General features: G+C 41.6%; 1 protein-coding gene across 5 annotated transcripts in view; it reads left to right on the top strand.

Annotated features, from left to right (window-relative positions):
* diaph2 (diaphanous-related formin 2) overlaps positions 1-24,367 on the top strand; it is a 327,687-nt gene that overhangs the window by 278,370 nt on the left and 24,950 nt on the right. For 4 of the 5 annotated variants that reach the window (XM_028415521.1, XM_028415523.1, XM_028415524.1 and 1 more), the window contains 2 exons: positions 5,808-5,900; positions 7,110-7,175. In XM_028415521.1, the coding sequence (XP_028271322.1) occupies positions 5,808-5,900; positions 7,110-7,175 (159 nt within the window). The remainder of the gene's footprint in view (positions 1-5,807; positions 5,901-7,109; positions 7,176-24,367) is intronic. The other variant, XM_028415525.1, reaches the window with a different exon arrangement.

The following is a 24,367-nucleotide window of genomic DNA, read 5'->3' on the forward strand; positions in this document are numbered from 1 at the left end:
TGATAGCAGAGGAAACACAGTGTGGTTATGGCTATGGTGGAAGCACCCCCGCTCCCCTACCCCACCCCACAGCCACCCCTCCACATTTCCCAGCCTCCCCTCCCTACTGTTTCTCACTTGGGGCCTGGCAGCATCCATCCAGATGGAGGGTTTATTTTTGTTTTTGTTTGTTTACTTATTCATGCATCCAGCTATTCGGGGCATCGCTGGGGCTTTCGTTCCACCACAGAATGCAAATCGCCACGGCGGCTAATCCACTTTCATCTCTCCCTTGTTGACATCCAACTTCTTTCCACGTTTCCTGAAGTCTCATGCAGTCAGGACATTTCTCTTTCTTTGAGCCTGCGAGATGAGGCCTGCAGTGACCAGGCCAGTCGAGCTCCAACACTTGTCTCTGCTTCATGCATGTCAAACACGATACACCTTTCTCATGTTCAAAACACTCTCCCTCCCTTACACGTCTTCCCAAGCTTACTTTCTCTGACCCTGTCTCTACACAGAGCCTCACAGCGGAGCAGTCGCTGCACTGCTATTCCTCCTAGAGTAGAGGGTAGTGGGAGCATCCCTAATTGAGTTTGGCCAGACTAGAGAGGGCTTGCTCATCAAGTTGTTCCAGGAAAACAATCCAGATTAATCAGCAGGCAAATGTGTTGTTTTACTATCCATCCTATTCTTCCATTCTCATTATTTTTGTTCTTTTTTTCACTCAAGCGGACCAGTGTGTGCCTACAAATTAAAGACTGAGGCCGTTCTAAAAAGTTTCTGAGGTTGTTGTGTCAAAGCTTTTGTCAGGGTTGGGTGGTTGGGCAGCAGGGAGAGGGTGAAAGAAGGGAGAGGGAAAAACAAAGGAAATACATCTAACAGGTGCACGACTGTTGTCCTCCAGGCACTTGTGTTCTCTCTCTGCCCAGGTCTTAGGAGCTGCTGGGGCAGCAGGGAAGCAAGGCAAGTGAAAGGGGGTTGCTCGGCTCAAAACCAGCAGAGCAGTAAGAGGATGGAGTATTGAGTAATGCAGGTGGTTCTGCCTGAATTCAGGTGTGAAAATAACACAAAACCAGGTGCATACAAGTGCGAGTAGAGAGACGAGTTGAGATTAAAGAAAGCGTGGTTGTTGCCTCTCCACCTGGCCATAAAGCAGCACCCCCTCCCTTCACAGAGGCCTTTGTTTCACGGCTAATGGTCCAGGTTAATTGCACAGGTGACTTTCTGTGGGGGAACAGATGGGCTCAAATGTGTTCAAAAACAATCCGCAGCAAGGGAAAAAAAAAGTTGTTCCTCTCCTCTTCATTCTTCCTTTTGTTTCTCATCTTCTCTACTGGAGCCATGGAGGGTGATATGGGTGAGGTTAAACTCTCACTGTGTTCCCCGCTCACAGTGGTTTCAATTTATCAAGCGCACAGCCTGCAAGCTCTCATTAGATCTCATTACAGTGCAAATTAGACTCAGGAATTTGCACTGGTTGGACGGTGGTAGTAGTGGATAATAGACATCTCTGCTCTGCCTGAATTTGTCAAACACTTTGATTTAGTTAGAAACATGGCTGTGATTGATTAAAGTATGTCCATGAAGATTGTTTTGTATGCTATAAACTGAGTCAACTAACTTGTCACTGTTTCTACTACTTTCACTTGTGACTTGATCCAAGATGTTATAGTTTGCAATCGTATCAGAAGCTCGTATGAATGTACTAGACAAAGCTTTTTAGAATTCTGAGAATTATCTGTCTCTCTGTTCCCCCGTGAATCACAAAAGGCCGCATGTGAGCCATCAGAAATTGAGTTCTCAATCGATCTGCTGTGTGTTTTCTCCCCCCAAAACATGCATGAGATGACAGATAGCAAATTGAATTTATGAAAAGGCTCTGTTGATACTGCGGTATAATTATAGGAATGTCATGCCTTTGGTGTTTAAAAAGAAAGCCCAGCATTTCATTCAAAAACACACAGGTTTTATTCTGCTTGAGTGATTGAGTGAGAAGCTTTGTCATGTTCTGAGGTGACAGCTGTTCCTTTACTTTGCAGTGTTGTACAGATAAAGATTTTGTGATGTTATTTGCTTATTTCCGTATTTGCTCTGTCACCTATTAGCTTGTGTCTCCAGCCTTGCTATCCATACCCTCACTGCATGAAAATTTTCTTTGTGAAATGGGTCTGAAATTCCTCCCCTTTTGCCACCAGTTCTACCATGACAGTTTATCTGAAATGGGGCGGCATTATATGACGACTTGCTGCCTGCCGCTATTTGTAGAATTTCTAATTGCACTGATTTTCACATTTTTATAACTAAACCAACAAACATTCTCAGGCGTACGTTTTCCACTGGATGACGTCATTTGTTTATACTGGTCTGGTTGTCGCTCTGCCTTCGTCACATGCTTCATGATTGGTTGTATGTCTATTCAAATGTGTGCAGATGGATTTTTTTCTGTTTTTCCTGTGTCCGATAGTTGCGCCCCCTGGAAGCCCATCTCGCATCCACAGAGACCAGTCTAATGTTTGTGTAGAATAGAAAGAGAATTAGGATGGCTGGCCAGGCTACAATAATTCCCTTCCTTATGCTGTCTTTGTCAGACTTACACTGACTTATTTTTAGCCCTATTCTAGAAAATATACAGCATGCACTTGAATTAAAATGTGTAGGCACTAGGCAGGCAGTAACTGTAGCTGAAGCTCCGTATGTCCACACTTGCATACTGCGGTGTATGTTTTAGAAATAATTAAATGTCACAGGACTCAGGTCGTCAAGTATCCGGGAAGGTGTTTTATGACCTTGCTGTGCTACACTAGTTTCTCTGAATAACCCGCTTCAACATACACAACTGCAGCCCCAGAAACTCTTCACATTTCTGCCTTGCGTGTGCTTTCTACTGTCCACATTTTACTTAGTGTTCTACTCCTGGGATTGGTTAGTTGTACATTTTCTTACAGATTTTTTTTTTTTTTTTCTTGGGAAAAAACTAATCTGATGTGTGAAATGTTTATGTCGGTCCTGCTGAGAGCACATCGCTCTTGTTATCCCTCTAATTAGAAAATGTGATAGTGCTGCTTGTAAATATATTGCAGCCTGAGTCACTCCCTAGGGCTCATGGTTACATTTGGCACGGCCCTCTGTGATCAGGTACCACCAGATATCCAGATAAAACAATGGAGGGGGTGAAGGATTGGAGGTGATCAACAGGAAAGATATGGCAGAGGTACTCCATTCCTCTCTAGAAGGTAGAGTTTCATAGAGCTTTAGTCCTGCTCTTAAAGGTTTAACTGTTTAAGAAATTACCTGAAAGTATGAAAGCCACAACCATGTTCCACGCTTCCACAAGCTTTAATAAGATCATTAAAGGACCCCTGGGCTGTCGGTTGAGGTGCCCACCAAGGTGTTTCATCACTGGAAGGGTTTGTCAATGTCTTGGGTCTTAGCCCATCTTAACCCATTTAGAAAGCAATTTCCTGTGAGCAGAGGGGATCTTTCCTCTTGAGAAAGATCTTTGGGCATAAAAGGTTAGCTTTTCTGTAATTCCCCCCACCATGCAATGTACTACTGCAGCTAATGAGAAGCAGATGAATATTTGCCTTAGGTTTAACAGCTCAAAATAAGACGAGTGAATTGCAGCAACGAGGCAGAAATGTCTGTTAAAGTGGGCAATGTTACAACAAGTAATGAGGAAAGTTTGCTTTGAGGATTACTGGAATAAGTGTAGTCAAATAATGTTCAGTTTTCCTACTAAATACTAACCTTGTCTGTAGAGATTTGTAGATATAACCCTGTATGTAAGTTCATACAGTCTGAAGTATGCTTATTCTTAAGAGTTTCTTGCTGATAGAAAGACCTGCTTTAGTTTAAGATTTTTAGACAGCTTAGGACATAGTTAATTGAGCACTGTGAAGTGACTGGGGAGTATGCTTCCCATTTTAGTCATTTTGGTTCTCTGTGTCTGCAGTCCTCCTCCCCCCCTGAACCCCAGTCTACCAGGGCTCCCAAGTCCTGGCCATTACAAATGATGAATTGTGCTACAGTTAAGCTAGAAGTAGGACAAATTGATCAAAGTGTCAGGTGCCCCCTGTGATGTTTGGGTCTCCATGAAGAAGGCAGTGAAGAAGGAGCTGTCAAAAAGTTTCTTGTGCCATGGTGGTTGTAGATAAATGTTTACCTGACACTTAACACGTTCTGCCTTCTGTCAGAGTCACAATGTGTCCTTGCTAGCCTACATAAGAAGGAGTAGCTAAAGATCTTGGGAGTTGATATAGTTATAGAGGCTGCAAGTTGTTCGCCATATTGTTCTTCAGGTCCACAGGAGACGAAACCCATGCTCCCCCTTTTAAACCAATGAGCTTGCTATCTGAGGTGTAGTGCTGCAATTTGAGATAAGCACTACTTGGCTCGGCTTTGGTTTTGTTCTGATAAAGCTGGTCTAATTAAGCTTGATTTAATCGGGATTGCTTTTAAGCGCAGCACACAGCCGGAACAGATACTTTGATTTCAAAGTAGCCCTTGGGAAGGACTTGAGGAAGAAAGAGAAGGAATGAGATAGAGAGTAAAATTAGTGAGTACGACTGAAGAGCTTCTTTTTTAAAAATTTGCATAAGATGTCGTTCTATTCTTAGTTGTGTTCTTTCTGTTTATTTGCATGAATGATTGCAGGTTGGGTGGTTTGTTGCTGGAGAAGATAAAACATTTGCAAGGCTGACTTTCTCTGGTAATAGCAGAAATATGTGCCATTTCCTAAAATTAATCAGGTACCATTCTGTCTCAACGTGTTTTGCTCATAAATTCAATTTGCCTGTGCGAGCGCGCAACAATAGACTGATCACCCCTGTACTTGGGAAAGTGCTGTGTGCTGAAAGTAGCAGTTGTCTCCACTTATTTTCGAGCGCTCCCCTTCATCGGTAGCTGTAAGCACAGTGCAGAAACACGATGCCTCTGTCCTGATAGTAAACACTGGGGAAGAGCTAGTTCACTCATATATGCAAAAGAATTGATGGCCAAGTCTCCAGCTCCACAATAAGTCACCCTAATGATCCTAGTTTAAAATAATGTCTGTTCTGGACCAGAATGATGAAAAGGGTGCCCCTCTGACTCATTAGTATTAGGGCGCAAAGATAGATGACCCAGATATAGAACCTCAGCTTATTTTTGAACCCCGTTACCATTGAGCAGTGTGCTGCCTGTGCACAGTGTGCCTACAACTAGTCATGCTGTTGCCCTTATAGCACTTAAAGTCTCTCATACCTGGCCCTGTAGCCTTTCTGACTGCCTCCACTTCTCTGGTTTCATGGATCCACGCGACAGCTGGAACGGTGGGCAGGGGGAATGTTTTTCGAAGGCCGGTCCCCGTGTCATTGACTGAACAATGATAGAGCGCCTGGGTATTGAGCGGCTCCACACTAAATCTTTGTAAAGAGCACTTAGCTCCCCTGCGTTAGCCACAGAAAGAATATCTGTCAATGACCATCACTGGATGCTTTCATCCTGAGGCTCCTCTAAACTCTAAACTAAAATCTAAGTGTATTTTCCTCCTCCCCTTGCTCTTTACTGAAAAAAAGTGGACACACATGAGGGAGAGTCCTCTGACTCAACACACATACACTTGCAAGGATTGTGTTTAGCTTATTAATAATCATATCACTGCCTTATTGTCATTCAATATAACTGTTCATGGTTCTGTAGGTAGAAGGCATCAAAACCACAATACCTGAAATTAGACCATGACGCAGTCATCCAAGTGTGTGCTTACATGTATTTGTCTGTACAGGTAAGGACTGTTAATGACCCTAGCATCTTGTAAACATCCTCTGTTATCTGGTTTCTTACAGAAGGAGATGAAACTGGTGTGATGGATAGCCTAATGGAAGCTCTACAATCAGGAGCAGCCTTCCGTGATCGGCGAAAACGGACGCCGCGCAACGGTAAAGCTGTAATCTTTGTTATTTTTGTCAGTAATAGCCCACATGAAACACAGTTGACTGCTGCTTGTCATTTAGAGTTTGTTTTTTGTTGTTTTTTTTTCTTGTTCCGAGGATTCATGACACACATAAAGCATCCACACATGCAGAAACACATGGACATACAAACAGGTGGAACAGAGACGAGCACTTGAGCGTCCTCGTGCAGGTCATTAGAAATTTATTGTCCTGTTCCCATTCATAAAGCACTTAGCAGCAGGACCGAGGCTGATTTAGTGTAATCCTGGTGTTAACATATTCCATTCTGCCATGATGAATGGGCCGAGCCCAGGGGAGTACCACCTACTAAAGGTGCCAGGGTCAATTGAAATGCAAGTCAGAGTGCTGCAGAAGAGCCACAGGTGCTGCAATCTCCACATTGGAAATCATGACAGGAAAAAGTGGGTAAAAAAATTAAAATCAGACCAGCGACAGGTTTGGATGATTTGGATATAGACATGCTACACAAGGCAAGGCAGGAAATTTTATTTGAATTTCGATCATAATTTATTTGTGATATTTCTGTTCATATAGAAATACACTTCCAAAAACGTGGAATTTCAGGCTAATTTAGCTGGTTAGATGTATTTGCTGCATTGCTAGATGATGACTTGGCATAGATTTGTACTCTTCTGGTGATGTTCTGTGCCGAGTCTGTTTTTATTTGGGAAAGATAACTTGTGGCACATTGTCCAGAACCTTTCCAACTGTTCCTGAATCACATCTTCTTACACTCTGATGGACCTTTATCTGGAGCATAATTTGTTTCTGTATGTATGTATGTATGTGTCTTAACTACTGACTACTGTTTCCAAATATGGACGGACAAATAAAACTTTAATAATGGTCATAACAGTCTTCTATTCTTCAATTTTTATGTTATATGTTGACAAAAAATGATACGACACATACATACATACGCACATGCTGCTCATCAATAATCATAAGCAGCTATGTTCTTTACCTGCACTTCATATTTCTGTACTTTGGGTTTAATGTGTGGGTTTTTTCAACTGATTCTGGGAGCCATTCTGCCATTATCTGAAATGTATCTCTTCTGATGGCTTTTTTCTCTTTTCTTTTTTTTTCCCCATTCTTCCCTTCCCTTCTGTATTTGTTTCTTTCTTTCTCTTTATTTTTTTTTTTTTTTTCTAATCACAAACATTATTACAGGTGATCAAAGTCCTTCCAGTCCAGCCTCTCGGTGGCCGGGTGCTAACTATGGTAGCAGAACTCTAGGTGTGTGTATTTACCTACCTTTTTTAACACTGAACCAACACCACTGTGCTTCTTACTGCTCTTCTTTTGGCTTCGTAACTCACACTCGTCCTTGTCAACACTGAAGCTGAGCTGCTCTACAACTTGCAGAGTCCTGTGCTAAGTGGAAAAGATGTACAAAAGTTACTTGAAAAAGTAAACATGAACATTTTGGCTTGATGATAAATTTAAACTTAATCATAACACAACATTCGAAGGTGGAGGAGTAGAAAAGACAGACTGGAGAGGGTGCAATAGGCATGATGCAAACCTTACATTGGATAACATCTGAACCCTTGAGCTGGCCCCTTGTTCCTGAATGTGCAACAGTAAAACACCCTAAAAAGTGTCACTTAGCACAGCTTCTGTCTAATAGAGCAGCTTCAATCAGCATATCAGTTCCTCCTGTCACAGCATGATGTCACATTCTGTCTTGTGACATTGTTGTCCACTCATATTGTCTTTGTGTCTTGCCTACTTTTCCTGTATGGTGTATGTTTGGTAAATGTCACACTGACATGCAGTAGCACCCCAGACATCCTTCCTTCTGACAGATTCTTGCTGTTTTACGCTGTGCAGGCTGTCTCATTAGGATATGTGTTTTTTGTTGTTGCTGATGTTGCATGTCCACATACCTGCCATTGTGCTGGCGGATTCATTGATGATGGTGTTGATGTACATTTTAATTTGATACTGCAATAATGACTACATGTGTATTTTTGGAGGCACCCATCAGTCATTTTGTTTTACTGCACTTGTGAAAAAAGCTTCTTTTTTTTAATTAAGACAAGACGTTGGCTGTTAGAAGTGGACAACTGACTGGGAGAACTGTCTTTACACCTGGGAATATTACCTTCCTTGGTAGGAAGGAGCTAAATCTAGTACACGAGGTGTGGAATTACTAATTAGGCATAGCTTGGCTTGCTTCTATGTACAATAGCAGCTCCAGTGTCAAGCTCTTGAACAGGAGCTAGTGTGATACACATAGGGAGGAACTGCCAGTATTTCTAAGAGCAGGACAACTGACACAGACTCTGTTTGTTTGGCATGTTGTAGTGGTTTCTAGTAGCACAGGTGGCTCCTGATGAGGACACTGCACAGAACACAATACTTACACAAGGCTAGAATAATTTGATGGACTGAAACTGCAGATAGAGTGAAGCGCCCTTCATTATCTGGTAAAGATCACTTGGCAGTTTCTTGAGTGTTCCTTTTTGTTTTAAGTTCTTGCCCCCATGTGAGACTTTAATTAAAGTATATTTGAGTCTTGTTTGTGATGAAGGATGGGATTGACAAATCAATTGTTGCAGCAAGTGTTGTACTGGACTTTCTTGGTACCTAATCTAAGGGATTGCACTTGGGACGTGTCTTATTTTACTTGCAGCCTTCACACTCTGCTCACTAGTTTACTACAGTCTCATATTGTTTAGGCTGTTAGGTCACCCATGCACTATATAACATGTGTCAAGGGGTCATTGTTAAACTAAATACTGACTTGTATTGAATCTAAAGTATCTCTGTGACCTATTTTCATGCTTTTGTAAGACAGCCTAAACCACACAGTCTTCATGATGGTTCTATTTCCTGCATGGCACTGTGCATCGCAGTCTCAGCACACTGCTAAGCTACCAGAATGCATTATGCATCGAGAGCTCCCTGTTATTGATATGGAGCCGGCTACTGGTTTGATAAACAGCTGCATGGATTCTCTACCATGAGGTGATGAGATGGGAAAATCCTTTTGACATGCTGGATCCATGGATGTTTTTTTCTACATGGAAGCTAGAAATAAATTTTGTTGCTATAGAACATGGGAGGGCAAAAATATACAGTTCAAGGAATTTTTTTTAAAAAATGCCACAGTAAAGAGAAACAATGGCGTTTCCTGGTGATGGACGATTTGGTGACAAAAGGCATCTTAGTCACTGAAAGCAGTGTGCGGGTTGTTACTCCTGTGTGCAGGGTGTGAAAATGTTTTTGTCAGTGTTTAAAGAATGATGGCGTCCTTTTTGGGTCAGCACAACAGCAGTAATGTTTATGTACTCTTGTTGTGTATATATGTGCTTTCTCTGAGGGGCAGACAGCAGTCAGTCCCTGAATTTACTTCAGTCCCTAAATTTTCTGAGCAGTTTTATCACAGTGTGTGCCAAATCTATTCACTCCTGCTTGTCATGCCTGTTGTAATCTCATGCTTTAAAGCTTGATTAACCTCACGTCATCCTTAAACGAGCAGCGTGTGCCAGCGAGTCTCTGAGAGTCCCACAAGCATCGCCACTTACGTCATAAGGAGTTCATTTAAACCCACCATGGCGTTCTTTGTCGTCCTTTAGGCTAAACCGTACTTCAGCAGACTACCTCGAGTGTCAGGCTGAGCACAATTCGCAGCGCCGCCAGTCACAATTACATCCAATTCCAGAAGCATTTCCTATTTCCTTGTCTCCACTTTGTGTAAGATGGAAAATCTAACCCGGGAGGCCATACTCATGTGTTATGCAATTAGACCAGCCATTCCTAATTCAACACACAGAAAGTGGATGGATTGATGGAGACCAGAGAAACCACACTGTGGGTCCAGGCTCATTTCAGGAGGATAATTTGGGAAGTACTGTGATGTTGAATCCAGCTGGTTTATTACTTTATATTAACTGGGATAGTGTTGTTGTTGTTTTTCTCCAGTCAGTGTAATTGAAAATTACATTTTACAAAGGATACGTGTTAAACTACTCCTCGTCTATTTCTTATTTGCTTTCTTGTGAGACAGTTACCTGGGAATCTGGCAGGAGATTGGTGGGTAGAGTGCAGGAGCCTTCATACATCCTGGGCCATTGATTTTCGGTCAGGGATGAAAGCCACAGACTCAGTAGGTCTTTCATATTGGGGGGCATCCCAAAAGACACATCAATCAGAGCTCAAAGAGTACCAAGCCAATCTTATTTATTTACTGCCTTTTCAATGTCATTACAATCCCAAACCTGCGCCTCTCTGCCTTCCTCTCTTTGCCCCTCATCTCCTGCTTCACCTTCACAGGTCAGTCCATCAAAAGTTCAGTCTGCTCTATATACTAAGTCTCTTAAGGACTTATTTGACATTGAACAGAGAGGGGTCATCTTATGCCTATTTAAAAAATGGAGGTGCAATGATATAAGGCTTGTCAGGGTTACAGGATTTCCGCCTGAATGTCTAATCCCTTGAAGCCAAGCAGTTAATTCAGCTGGCCAGACCAGAAAGTGAGCCCCCTGTATGTTTAATGAAGATTAAATTACCTATTTTGTCTCATGAAATTTTAAAGGCAGAAAAGGGATGAATCTGCAAAGAGGTAACTGAAAATTTCAACGGAAAGTGTCTTTGATGGGATGCTTGTAAAGATAAAGCATATCCCTGCGTGCTTCCTTATGTCCCCTATCTTATTACTAATGTTGGTTACACACATTACACTGATGTAGACAAATACAATATGTTCACCCTGGTAGCTATTTTCTCATCTTTCTCCTGATCTAAAGGATTTTTTTTAATTACATCACAGGAAGTGATAGTAATCATAATTCCCTTAACAATTAATTTCCTTACACATAGATATGTTGTACACATCGTTTTATCTCTTTGTTATCTCTCAACCTTGCTGGCAGTTGTTCTCCAGTACTGTTTTATACACATACACACATATTAGAACTTGTGCCACATAGCAGATAGTGACTATTGCTGTAGGGTGCCTCTGAGTTGAGGCTCTTTGCCTCCACAAGCTCCTGGCCTGCACTTCAGGGTGTTGATAGATGTTATTCATTGGGGCAGCCCTAGAGGCGATTCTACAGAAAGTGGAGTTAACATGATTTGGGGCAAAGGGACCCAGAGGGTGTCGGTGCCTCATGCTAAAGCTCGGATGGCTTAGTAGATGTGAGATATCAATAGAGTAGATGAGAGAAGAGCTCTGTAGAGACGTGCTGCTTGAAATCTATCACCTGTTTCTTAAAGATAAGGATGTTTATCAGCGGCTGAAGAGAATGGCTGATGGGAAGGAACTGAGGCATGGACAGCCACTCCATTTAAGATTTGATGTCCTAGGGCACAGACAAAGCCATTGTCCCTCCCATTGACCCACAGGGCATTTCCCTGGACCTGATCATTTTTCATCCTCAGCAGAAAACCCATCATGGAAATATAGATGAAGATTTTATGTACCATTTGAGTACCCTTGGCGCATAACTGATTCGTTGCTTGACTCTGCCAAGAGAGGACGTAAAATAAGTGAAGTGTGACATGGAGCCATTTTGAGGAGATAAATCAAATCTTAATAAAGGCCATATCTCCGAGTGGACACCAGGGGTCTCTCGCCCCTGCCCCTGCTCTTAAGTACCCCCTAAACCCTTTGCTGTTTGAATTACACCCAGGCTGTCTCCTTGAGTACAGGGTATCAACAGGGGGCTGGCCAAATGCCCTTTTGATGCCATTATGCCCTTTTACAATGTCTGAGAAGACAAATCATGTGGTGCCAAGCTTCCTGTAGTGATGCTTACTTTCTCTTTCCTTCCTTTTTTGTCCTTTTCATGTTTTGTTTTTTTTGTTTGTTTTAAATAACGTCAATGACCTAGTGCAATAATGGACTCAAAGCTTTAGACACCTATGACTAGTATTGTTTTACTTTATTGGTGCGAGTAAAAGCGCTCAGCCTGCCCTCCTAGAGAACCATCAACAAACAACTGCAGAGCAAGAAATGTCTGCAGACTTATCATATTCAATAACATTCTTTGCAGCTTTTGTGGTGGGCTTAGTGTTTTCCTTGCTCACTCTCCAAACAATATTGGCTTTCAAGTATGTGGGCAGTTATGAAAGGTCACCCTAAGTGTAAATTGTCAATACTGGATCAATTTTGTGGGCCAAATGTGCTTTGGAGGCCCCATAATGGAAGGTTTTATCTTATTTTTACCCAGGGCACATTCATGCAATAAGATTGATGTCATTCATTGGTTGATGTATTCCTAATAGACCTATAAACTCGCAGAGCTTAAAGCCAAAGGAATGCCTGTGAAAGCCAAATATAGGGAAGGCAATCGGACCATCCTACCAGCTGAAAAATTGCCCTCATATAATTCCAATGGAATCTCGCCCAAGCTATCATGCTTAGTGTTGAAGGATGGGCAACTTGTGTCAGTTGGATTAAACCTTATTTATCGCTCATTAGGCATACACCAGGGCCAAGTGATGATGAGCTAGAGAACAAATAATGTGCGGTGGAATGGGATGCCATTCTGTATGGTTATGTGTTCCCCTGACAATAAGACACAGAGCCAGAATCAAATGTGTCTTCCTCCGCTTTTTTCAAAACTACTTCATATTATGCAGCTGTTATTAAAGTATAAGATATAATGCCCAGGCTGATGTTTGCATTTGAAGTGTCAGCTACAATCTGCAATCTGTCAACCATAATGAGCTGGAAATAATATTTTACTTTCCCATTAGGAGGGCTTGATGTGATGATGTGTAATATTGAGCTATAGGAAAAGGACTGCATACCGGTCAATGAGTGATAATGGTAATTCACATAAATACAGACACAGACAGAATGTGTCTGTCTCAGCCAAAGACTGTTTAATGTTCCGTTCAGCAGGACCTGTCAGTAAAGGTGAGTCTGGGAACAAGAATATTAAGGAAAAAAAAACGTATGCAAAGCCCTCTGTCCTGTGACGTGTTCCTTTTTTTCAATCTTAGTAGTGTTACCAGGTAAATTCCACATGGTTTCAAGTGGGTTTAAGTCACAGCTTCCTTTTCTAAATGTTGAGCTGCCATTATTATTCAGTTACAACCTGAATATGCTAATTCTGAAACCATGGTACTTTGAGATAAAAATGAATAATGTATAATTAGTTAACAATGTTTTGAGACAGCAACACTTGACTAAAATGTTTGTGTGGTGAAGAAATGGAATACAGATTTACTGTTTTTTTAGTTACAGTTATAATTTAATTTGGTGACAATCTATATACAATTACATTTATTTTTTTTTAAAAACAATGCATTTATGTAAAAAGTAAATCTGCAGTATTTATTTCATACTAACTAGTGAGTAAGTGCTTGTTTAGCCTGATAGCATAGAGGCTTGGACTTGGACTTGGACTTGCCAAGCATGTCTACCTATGACGACCTATGAATCCACAACATGCAAAAATAACCTTTTGTATGCAGGTAACACACAAACTATATATATCCTATATATTCTATATATCCTTTTGCCTATAATAAGTGAAGGTTATTTTAAGAAGAATCAATCCAATGAAAACATAAAATCAAGCTAAAGGTTATTTCTGAAGCTGTTAATTGTACCGGCAGGCACAGCCTTAATTAACACTAAAGAATGATAACAGCAGTAAGCCTCCCACACCCTTTGTAGGATGTACACACTTCAACCACCAAGCTGCGTTGTTTACTTAACATGAGCAGTAAGCCATCTTTGTTGCTATCTGAACAGCAAACATCATAATATGATCACAGAGATCAGAGATTCCACACATTGTGGAAAATGTGGCTTCTAAGCATCAGAGAAATATGTGCGTGTACATTGGTAACACATCTAGTGAACTGAAATACAAGTTTAAAGTAAATTAAAGTTAAATCTGAGACACAGAGGTGGGCAGGATGGTTAAAAGGTGACCTTATGTGTGCAAATACTAAACTGTGAAACAATGGACAGATGCATAGTATCTAGTGATATAGGTGAAAGATAGGAAGACACACTGGGAGTGGTAAATGAAGGTACAATTCAGGGTGAAAAACAAACCCAGTGACATCCCCACACACCCTTACACATCACACAACAGCCGAGCATGATTGTGCTTGACGTGGCTCCATCGCTAATGCTGACTGATGCCCATTTGCTGGGCCCTTCATATTTATTTATTTATCTGTTTATTTGTGTCATCTTTATTTATTGATGGGGCTCAAGGATATGATGGCAGTGCTCTATTTGTTCATATAGGCCAGTTTAAAAACAGCATTTACACATGAATGAGCTAAAGACAGAGGAAGGACTAAGTTCACCTTTTTTTATTTAGATTTCAGCACTTGAAATAGCTATTCCGTTCTCGTAATGGAAAAGTGATATGGCCCATCTAGTTACTTAGCACTAATCCCAATGGTTTAGCTGCTTCTCTATTTTTTCTTTCCTTCCATCATGACTTCTATTTGGTTAGTGGCTGATGGAAGGATTTGGCTGGGGTTAAATTACTCTATTGCCTGTATGAGTTTTTTCCAAGCTGTAGCAGCACTCTCAGCGACATTAAGTGCATGCAGTGTGTTGCTGTTGTCCCTGACCACCAAATACCCATGAGGCATTTAAATGCACGCTCTCATATAACTTCCCATTTTTGTGTGTCAAATTTTAAAGTTGTCGGGTATGGTCCTGCAGTTTGTTATTGCTTTATGTTGGTACTGTTTAATAAGATGCCCCCCTTGCTTGTCATTACGATGATGCAATTAGAGCATAATGAGTGTAAGTGTAATTGTTTGTTTATTCTCACAATGACACATTTGCTCTCGTAAACTAGTGAGGGAACAGTGATTCCTAATTACTCACAAGTGTACAATTGGAGATCATTAGCTTTGAAAGGCAATATTTTTAGCCAGAGGTCTGCCAGTGCACCTTTTGATTAAAGAAACAAACTTCACAACTCCTTAAGTTACAGTTTTGGGTTCTCAAACCTAAGTGTATTGTGTACATTGTTATTATTGTTATTATTACCATTGAATCGTGATTATGACGTATGCCTACAGTATACAATGTCTGCACAGGCCCCAGATTTAACACTACTGATACACAAAAAGATTTGCCTGCCATTTATAAGCTTAAACAGCATTGTGTTTGCATTGCTCGAATGAAACACACATTCATTTATATGTAAAAGCCCCATGCTCTAACTGTATGGGTTACTAAATACATAATAAGATAGGATCAAAGAGACTATGAAACAAAAAGACAAGAGTTTTTGGCTGCACATCTTTGTTTCTATTAGCAACGGTATCTTGTCATCGAGGGCTTAAAAAATCAGTTAGAAATCTTCACACATTTTACAACATGCCTAAAATGGAGTGAGCAGCTACCGAGCTCCCTCTTCAGCAGAAGCTGATTGACGGCTGTCTCTTATAGAGACGGGGATCCTACTCAGCTGCAGCTGTGAGTTTATCTGAATTCATCCCAAGCAGTTACATACACATTGCTGGGAAGGAGGGGGGGGAATAAACAAGAAGGAACACAACAGTTTGGTATTCATGAATTCCATAAATTACAATGTTACTCCCCTAAGAGATGACTAATATGTCAAGTTTAAAAATAGACAGTTTGCCACTGTACAGACCTTCTGCCTCCAGTGTATGCGGATTAAGCACATAGATGGCAAAGGGTAGAGAGTTGTTGTGTGCATGTGTGCCAATGTGAGTGTAGTGTGTACATGCATAATAATGCATGTCTGCTGTATGTATTTCGGAGTGCATATGTGTGTGTTTCCATGTGAAGCCTATACTCACATGAAGATGGGATGAAGTCCTGAGCAGTAGCTGGACAGTATGGAGGTCATGCATTAGCTGAAAGCCAGTTGAGGTTGCTCAGTTGGTAACATCTTCACCCCGAAGGCATTGCCAGCTAAGTAAAGGATGAGGCTGCACACTGCATTACCTCAACTATTATTTTTTTTTCTTTCTCCTTCAACTCTAGATGAGTTTCTTGCAGTGGCTCAGGTCGCTGTTGCCCAGGGGCAGATTATGGCAGACGGGAGCTGTGATGTTCCTTAATATTTCTGACAAGTGAAGGAAAGGGGTGTGTGGCTATATAGTTGATCGTTGTGTGTGTGTTTTTTTTTTCTTTTTTCTTTTTTGCTTTTGTGTTTCTGCCCTGTATTTGTGGGAATGCTTACTGAAGCTTAGCATTCCTTGGCAGGCCAGCGGTTGACCTGATTTCCGTGTCACAGTGTGACTCACACAGGTTCGCTTTTTAAAAGGAAAAGTGAGGTCAGTGTGAAAACGAAAGCCAGAGACGTGTCGTGCCAACAATAACAGCGACATATGCATGCACGCTCACATGTACAGCAGATGGTTAAATATAGCATTCCATCATTGTAAATATTCAGCCACCGTACATTATGATTAGTGAGAGAGCATGTAAAATCATTTACGGTGTGCATTATTAATGTCTCCTACATTGCAGGGCTCTTTCAACACCCCTGATACCACCTTTAATATGTTTATGTGGTAGCAACAGTCTGATAAATTGATTTTTCTTTTACCAACTGTAAAACTTTTATGATCATCAATATGGCTGAAGAAGCAGCCCTTTCATTTTACTGGTTCTGCATTTAGCTGAATAGATGCTTGCTGCTTATAAAGCTTGAATAATCGAACAGGGGAATCAGTCAATGAGAGAGGAGAGGCACCGGGTCTTGATGGCTTGATGGCATGGAGATGACAGCTTGTGAAAGAGAAGGACAGCAGACTGATTAGCCAATGTGTCATATTGCCCCGTTGCTGTCTGTACACCATGCACCCTCATCTCTTCCTCTTTTCTTTGTGATACTCAGCTTGTGGTACTGTTTCTCTCCTGTTTCTCTCCCACCCCCTCCCTCTCTGCTCTTCTATGACCCCAGTTTCTTTCTTATCAACTTCACTTTGCCCTACTCCTTGCTATCCCCTACTTCAACCTCAATGCCCTGTTTTCTTTAAATGCTTTATTTTCCTTTCCATCCTGTCTCCATCCATCCCAATGACCCCATGTCACTCCAGGCAGAATTATTACTCTTGGTTGTAACATGGGCTCAGTGGCGCCATACTCGGCTCTCTCCACCCACATTATCCATTTACGGAGTATCCCCTTTTGTGGTGAGCTATCTTCCTATAGCCCAGTAATGATAGGAGTCTTGGCGACCCTGTGCATTTGCACTGTAATATAAGACATTCTCATTAGTCCAAAGATTGTGCACTCTCATGTCCATTACATTAATTGCTACACATCACTGCCTGCCATGCCTCTCAGTATTTTGTTACATCGCTGGCATCTTCTGTCCTCCATCACCTAACTGTGGCCCACCATCACTTCGCTCAGCAAAAGTGAGGAAGGTAATTGAAAAATGTCGCATAGCCAATTGGATAAGATGTGTTTAGTCAAAAAAAAACAACTTGCAAATAATCTGACCAGTTGTTTGTGTTTTGTTACTCAAGTGGATAAAAAAAGAAACAAATGTTTTCAGATCAAATAAATTGAAGCCAAGTGCCCTCCACCCCTGCACCATCCCTCTGTTGTCAGTCATCTCTTCTTATAATAGGGAAGCAGGCCGCTACTATAATTGCTTTGATGGTCCAGCCTGAACAAATCACTTCTGGGCATAAAGAGAGGCCTTGGAGATGGCAGCCAGAGAGAAAAGGTGCGAATGAATTAAAGCACTTTGCGTTCCTCTGGGGCATGTGGCCCAGATTTTTCTTCAAAGAAAAAAATATAAGGGAAGGAGTAAGACGGGTGGGGTGGGGGTGGGATGTGCCTCCTTCCTTCTAGAATAAACGGCAGTAAAAGCAATAATACACATCCAGCCTCCATTATGCCAAACTGGAGAGCTTTATAAGGGGAGACACAATGGCAGTGACATAGTTAAGTGGCAGGTGGAGAAAGGAGGATTTCACTGGAAATAATCTGATTTTGAACGGGGCTCCCATCTATGGGAGAACCTCTGGTCAGACCTTTTGTGAGGGAACAAAAGTTTGGCCCTTTGGAAGCAAAGCTTTGAATGTTTCAGTAGAGCTGGGTGAATGTGGCCATGTGGATGTCCCAAGGCCCTCAAAGCTGAGGACTGCAACAAAATCAGACATGGCCTTGTGCTTCGCCACTCTGCCTCCATTGAACTTGAGGATGTCAGAGCAGACTCCACCTCTCCTCCTGTATGTTCTTTAACCTTGAAAGATTCATTGTCTTTGATCTCATTAGTCACTTGTACTATTGGAATTGTAATCACCATCACTGTATTCATGCTGCAGCTGGGAATCAGAGGCATGTGCAAATATTAACTCAGTGAACCTATGTGAACATAAGATTATTATGTCATACCTACTCAGCTGTAGTAATCTCTCTTTATAAAGAAACTGCAGTCTTATATATCTAGACTCTGTTTGATCTGTAGAACACCAGAGGTGACAGACAGTTACAGATATGCCTGCAAAGACAGAAATTGAGTGAGCTTAGTGTAACAGCACTGTTCATACCTCAAAAAAAGCTGTGTAACATTCTTCTGAAATTGCATTTCACTGCCAAACAGCAGTGTGTGAATGGTAAGACAGAACGTTCTGGTCCTTTCTGTTATTTTCATTATAGTGTTTTGAAGCATAGTGAGTGTGTTTGGATAGATGGTGGGTTTGGATAGATGTTTTTAGTCAATTATGACTACACGCAGCACAGGGTGAGGTGTCATGGCTGTGACACAAAAGCAGTAGGGCCATTTGACTAATCCTCCTACAACTCCACAAAACCTCCAGGGGTCACAGGCTTCCAAAACAAGGCTCCACGGGTGTCTGAGACATCATTCTTTCCCAATGGCCCTGTCTTTTTTCCTCATCCAGGCAACGGCACGCCCCTAGTTAGTTCCAGCCTGATCCTTTTGCTTCTCTTTAAGACATCCCACCAACCCAGTCTGGATCCCCCAATTTCTCACTATCAAACCAATCTTTGACCCCCCTTTTTGGAGGGTACTTCTTTTGTTTGTGGTTGACAGGCCATTACGATTTTTCAGAGCTGCAGGTGCAACTCTCATGCAAAGGAATCACTGATCCACACAGATGCAGACGGTTGCTTGCATCAAATACCTCACACTCTTCATGTATTAAAAGATGTTAAACCTGTCAAATATTTGCGTGTTAAGTGCATTTAAAGACAAAGATTACAAAAGTAGTATATTTTCGCCAAAAAGGATGTTTTGACAGAACGGAACATGAAGGCCTCATTCGCTCCTCTTGGATCTCGTTCGTCTTTGTCTTGACGATCACTTTGCACATCATACTGTAAGGATGAGCGTTAGTATAATTGCTTTTCATACAATAATTTTGCTGCTTTGTTGTCGACGTGAACAGTTTTCCTTGTCAACTTGAGTTAGGCGCGTTCATCTCACGCATCTGAAGCGTATTCTTTAACTAAAATGAGGTTGAACACATCCGCACGCAACAAGGACCAACCACTATCAGCGCTGACTAGCTAATTAAGGAATCTCTCTGACTTGATACTTGCCAAGACGTGTGCACTGGGTCCACAGCCATGTATCCAACCATGTGTTTCAGGGAAATGTCTACGGCATTATTTCTGCCCTCCCTCCATCCATAATTAACCTCCCCCATCCATAATTCATATGTGTTCTTCACACATCTTCTGGTGATATGACATTATTGCGGTGGCTAAACAGATATTGCGGCACCCCTGGTGCATGGGTATGTGTGGGTTTGTGTGTCTGCGTGACACACTTTAGATTGGCAAGGCTCCACCCCAGCCACAAGTGCAAAGAGGGAAAAGAAGCTGCTTCCTTTGTCTTACTAAACTTTCTAAAGGGGTGTGTATTTTTAGTAGTATGTCACATGTAAGACACAATGGCACAGTAATTAAACAGGGCTTAATTTATTCATAAAAACTTACTTGTGATTCTTTTTTTTTCTTTTTTTTTACATTTTAACACCACCCAACAACTAACCTGAGTGGTGTATCTTTTTATAAGCTTAATATGAAACCATAAACTGTTAATGATGTGATGTTATCAGGGTGAAATCTTGTTCTCAGCTCTTCTCTGTCTGTGCTCGGGCTGTGGGTTATACTACCAATCCTGGTTCTACATTTTTTCATTTTTTTTCTCATGAACTTTATAGTTACATGAGAAAAAAAATGAAAAAATGTAGAACCAGGATTGGTAGTATAACCCACAGCCCGAGAGGTAGAAGAGTCCACAAGACCACATTTGAAAACTTTCACCTCAACATCCAGAATCCTGATGACTGCTCTGCTACTCAGTTACATCACTAATATATTACAAAGTATGTAAGAGAAAGTATGGAGAGAGAGAGAGAGAGAGAGAGAGAGAGAGAAGATTTTTAAAGCATTTGATTTTTCAAGGACAGGAGGAAGGAGAGCCACGGGGTACAGAAATGAAAAGGAAGTGATAGGAAAAAAGAAGAAAGAGATGCATGATGGCATCAGGTGATGCAGAAAGGTCATGAGAGAGAAAAGCAGCGACTTGGACAGAGAAGGAGCAGGCATCCCATTGCCAAAGCAGCACTCAATATTGTGTCCAGTCCTGAAGGATGTGACATATTTCTCCAGTCTTTGTTGGCTGTTTTAATCAGCTTACATATGTCCTGGATGAAAATTGAATTTGTCTGGAAGAGAGGAAGATACTATTGGCTCTACTGCTCCCTCTTGATTGTGTGCGTGCGCATGTCTGTGTCTGTGCACTTGCTTATGCCTTTGTGCGTATATGTGTGCATGTGCGTGTGAAAGCAGTGTCCGCACCAGAGCCAACCAATTCATAACAGCAATGGATTGTGTTTCTCTCATACATCATTGTCAATGCAGCTCACCTCTGCAGTGCCAGCTTATTTAATGGCCAAGACCTAAACTCAGAGTGCACAAAGGACCTCCACAGCCCTTCTCTATCCACTTGCCCTCTGGCATTTGGGAGTGTGTTTGTGTTGGTTACCTGTGTGAATGTTTTGTTCATTTTTTTTAGTTGTGTAAATGCAGGGAAGATTTTTACAGTATTCTTGAATTGTATGGACAGTAAAGCAATCCACCTGTATTTCAAGGGATTACACATATTTCGCAATTTGCTGCTTTAACTGTGGTGTTGACACAGCAGGGGATTGCACCCTGAGTGTTGTATATGACGGTACACTCCATTAATCTGTCCGTCTGCCTGGTGAAGCTAGACTTCCCTCTGTGGAGTTCATCCCTCAAAAGATCACTACTTTACGGATAGTATCTTTTTTTTTTATTATTTTGAGCCAGAGCAATCTTTTTTTATGCGGTTATGATTGATCACAAATATCACAGAGTATGCCGCTAACTTGCAGCAAAGATCTTAAGTAAGGAAGTCTGGTACCTTTGAACCATAGAACGCACTGAAGTGAGTCAAGCATTCTGTGAAAAGCAAGGCCAACATTATTCACATTTCTCATCGACGCACGCTTACCCTTTTTTGTTCATGGAAGTAGGGCATGTCAGGAGAAAAAGGGCAACACAAAATACAGATGTTTGGCAGAAACTTCCAAGCAGAGAAATACTGAAGCTGCTTCTGCAACTTCCGACTGCCTCACATCAAGATGTGAGATGTATCCAACGATCTTAATGCTATTACGATGTGCATTCTGGCATTCTGTATTCCACCCTGGTAGCGCATTAACACAACCTCCAGAGTAGGTCACAGTTGCTCACATATAACTAAATACAGTACCTGCTCTTTTTAGGTCACTCATTTGCATGGGGGTGGTGTTTTTTTGGAGGGGGAGGTTATAAGGCATTCTTGATTCAGATGCAAATGGGACAGTTATCAGCAGCCAGGACCTGATGAATAATGGGATGCACAAAACGCACGGCCCTGTATAAGGAAATGAAAGAGTGCCTCTTTTCTGCTCCACTGATTTCATTATAGACACTATTATTGGCTTAGAATGGCAACATCTATTATCTGGAGTCAGAATGTGACCATTTTTTTTTGATGCAGACAGTCTTTTACCACTGTCAACTCTCATCAAATATAGCTGCCCCAGATAGGGCAACAGGCAAAATGTGTGGAGCGTGAGCCTTCAGGCGGTGGTCAGATATAGGAGCTGTTACTGTTTAGCCTTGAGATGGAGCTCTGCCTTCACTTCACGACGGTCACTCATGCTTCTAGCTTTCCTTTTCCTCATTACAGATCTCAGTATGTTTTCTAATTATTATATACCGAGCATACGCTGGGCATTTTTACAGCTGAAATCAGATTAGGCTGCTTAAATCTACAAAGGCAGTGCAGAGGTACTGTAGTAAATATTGTAGTAAATATTTTTAAAGCAGCTTTGTTGGTTGAAGGCCTTTCATTCCTTTCCGACAGCTGAACAGTGATGACGCGATATAACATGTCATTGCATTCAATACTTAGCCTCTTTGAAGTGCAGAGTTGTACCTACCACACCAAATTGTTCTTAAAGTGCCCCTAATGTGCACACACACACACACACACACACACAGAGAAGTGAAAAGTAGATCATTTGGAGCGGAGGATCTAAGAAAAGAAGGGAGCCTGTGGCAAAGGGCAGAGGGAAAAAGGAAGCAGGAGGACTGGCTGTGAATAAGACTCACTGACAATGTGATAACACTGCCAACTAACCTTCTGGGATGTGTAATGTGGTTCTTTAACTTAACTAATGCTATCCTCTGATTTTTCCCACTGAAATCTTACATTTTCATCAAGTCCTTATCTCTAGGTGTTTTTTAGAGAATAGCCAGACGTGTTTGTGCAAACAGTGCAGAGCTTTTTGCATCTTTTCTGAGTTACCAGTATAAAAAGAGGAATGAATGCAGCTGAAGAGCTGGACTAATATTTTACACCTGCTTCTACTCAGAAAAGCACACATTTTATTTTCATATTGGAAAATGTATTATTGATTATAAATAGAAACTAAAATATTTGCTAATATTTGCTATTAAGAAACCTTTATTAGTCCCACAATGGGGAAATTGCATCAGTGGGGGACTGAAAAAAGAAAACATAAAAATATAAAAATTCTTAATCGGGACAGCAGCCTGAGCATTTCTAAGAACCCTTGTTTCAGATAAGAAACCTAAAGGTACATCTTGGACAGTCTTGCCAACCTATATCCTAAATGACTGTGTTGCCAGCCCAAAAGCATGTGATTACACTACACCTCCAGTCTAATCCCTAAATTACCCTACAGTGATTGCTATCAGTCTTGCAAAAAAAAATGTGTAAGCTGGCAAGGTGGCAGAGGAACAAAGTGGATAACAATATCTTTGCCAGCCACGGCATAGGACAGACACTTTTATCGGCGGGCCCCTGCATGTTGTGAAGTTAAGTAAATTGGTTCTGCTTTCTGTGAAGCGCAGTGTAGTAGAGGTACCTTATAAAAGGGTTTATGATGCCTCTTGCCAACCGGGTAGAAACATTCTTTTCTTCACATAAATATCTGGCTTTGGTTAGATTATGTCTGTTTCTATTCCTGTGCCTGGTGTGTTGGGGCTCAATTTGCCAGGCCCTTCACCTCTCAGAGCTTAGCTTTAATCTGCATTTAACGGAGGCCTGGAAAAGACAGGAGTGATTATCGCAGAAGGATTTATTTAATAATTTGTTTAAATGTATTTGACTCCCTTCAATATGTCATCTGGATGACAGAGTCAGAGGTTGTTTTTTTTTTCTTTGTAAGAGGATAAACAAATAATCTGAGACACTATATGTATGTATATCGAGTGAAAATAGCTAAATGTGGTATCTGAGAATTCCCAGTTTAATTGTGTTGCTTTCATGTTTTTTTATAGTTAACTTTCAGGCAGAGATTGTCAGATTTGTGGAACAACAGTTTGAACGACAATGCAGTGAAAAAATCTTCTTAAAATTCAAATTGTGTCCTTATTTCAAATATAGTGCGTTTAGTAGATAATTACATTCCTAGTCTTTTTTTGTGTCATATTCGGGGAACCTTCAGGCACCTTATCCTCCCATGCACACACAAACACACACAGACACACACCTCCCCCTCTCCGGTTCCGTATGTAGTCTAGTGATTGGATGAATAAGTTGTGCCATCCCATATGGTGGCCTGTCCTGCTGGATCTGATCACAGCGGTGAATGAAGGAGCCCGTGAGTCACCACCGGTTTGTTCTGCCGCACTTGCCACGCTCGGCTGTCGCATACCTCCCTCACTCCCTCCGTCCATCCTGCCAGCCAACAGACGCCGTGCCTTTTAAATTCTTTCGCCCTGTCGTTCACTGTCTCCTTTTCTTATACACATCATAACTGCAGTCTCTCGCCCCTCCTCCTTTTTTCCTTCTCCATCAGACTCCCTTTCTTCTTCCTGCCGTCTCTCCCCCCCCTCTACCTCCTCAGATGAGGTGAAGTCAGTGCTCCATCCTCTGACAATCTAAACGTCACCGCGTTCCCAAAGCTCTGCACTTCCTTCACAG

The sequence above is a fragment of the Parambassis ranga genome, chromosome 10, assembly GCF_900634625.1.
Source record: "Parambassis ranga chromosome 10, fParRan2.1, whole genome shotgun sequence".
Classification (NCBI taxonomy): Eukaryota; Metazoa; Chordata; class Actinopteri; family Ambassidae; genus Parambassis; species Parambassis ranga.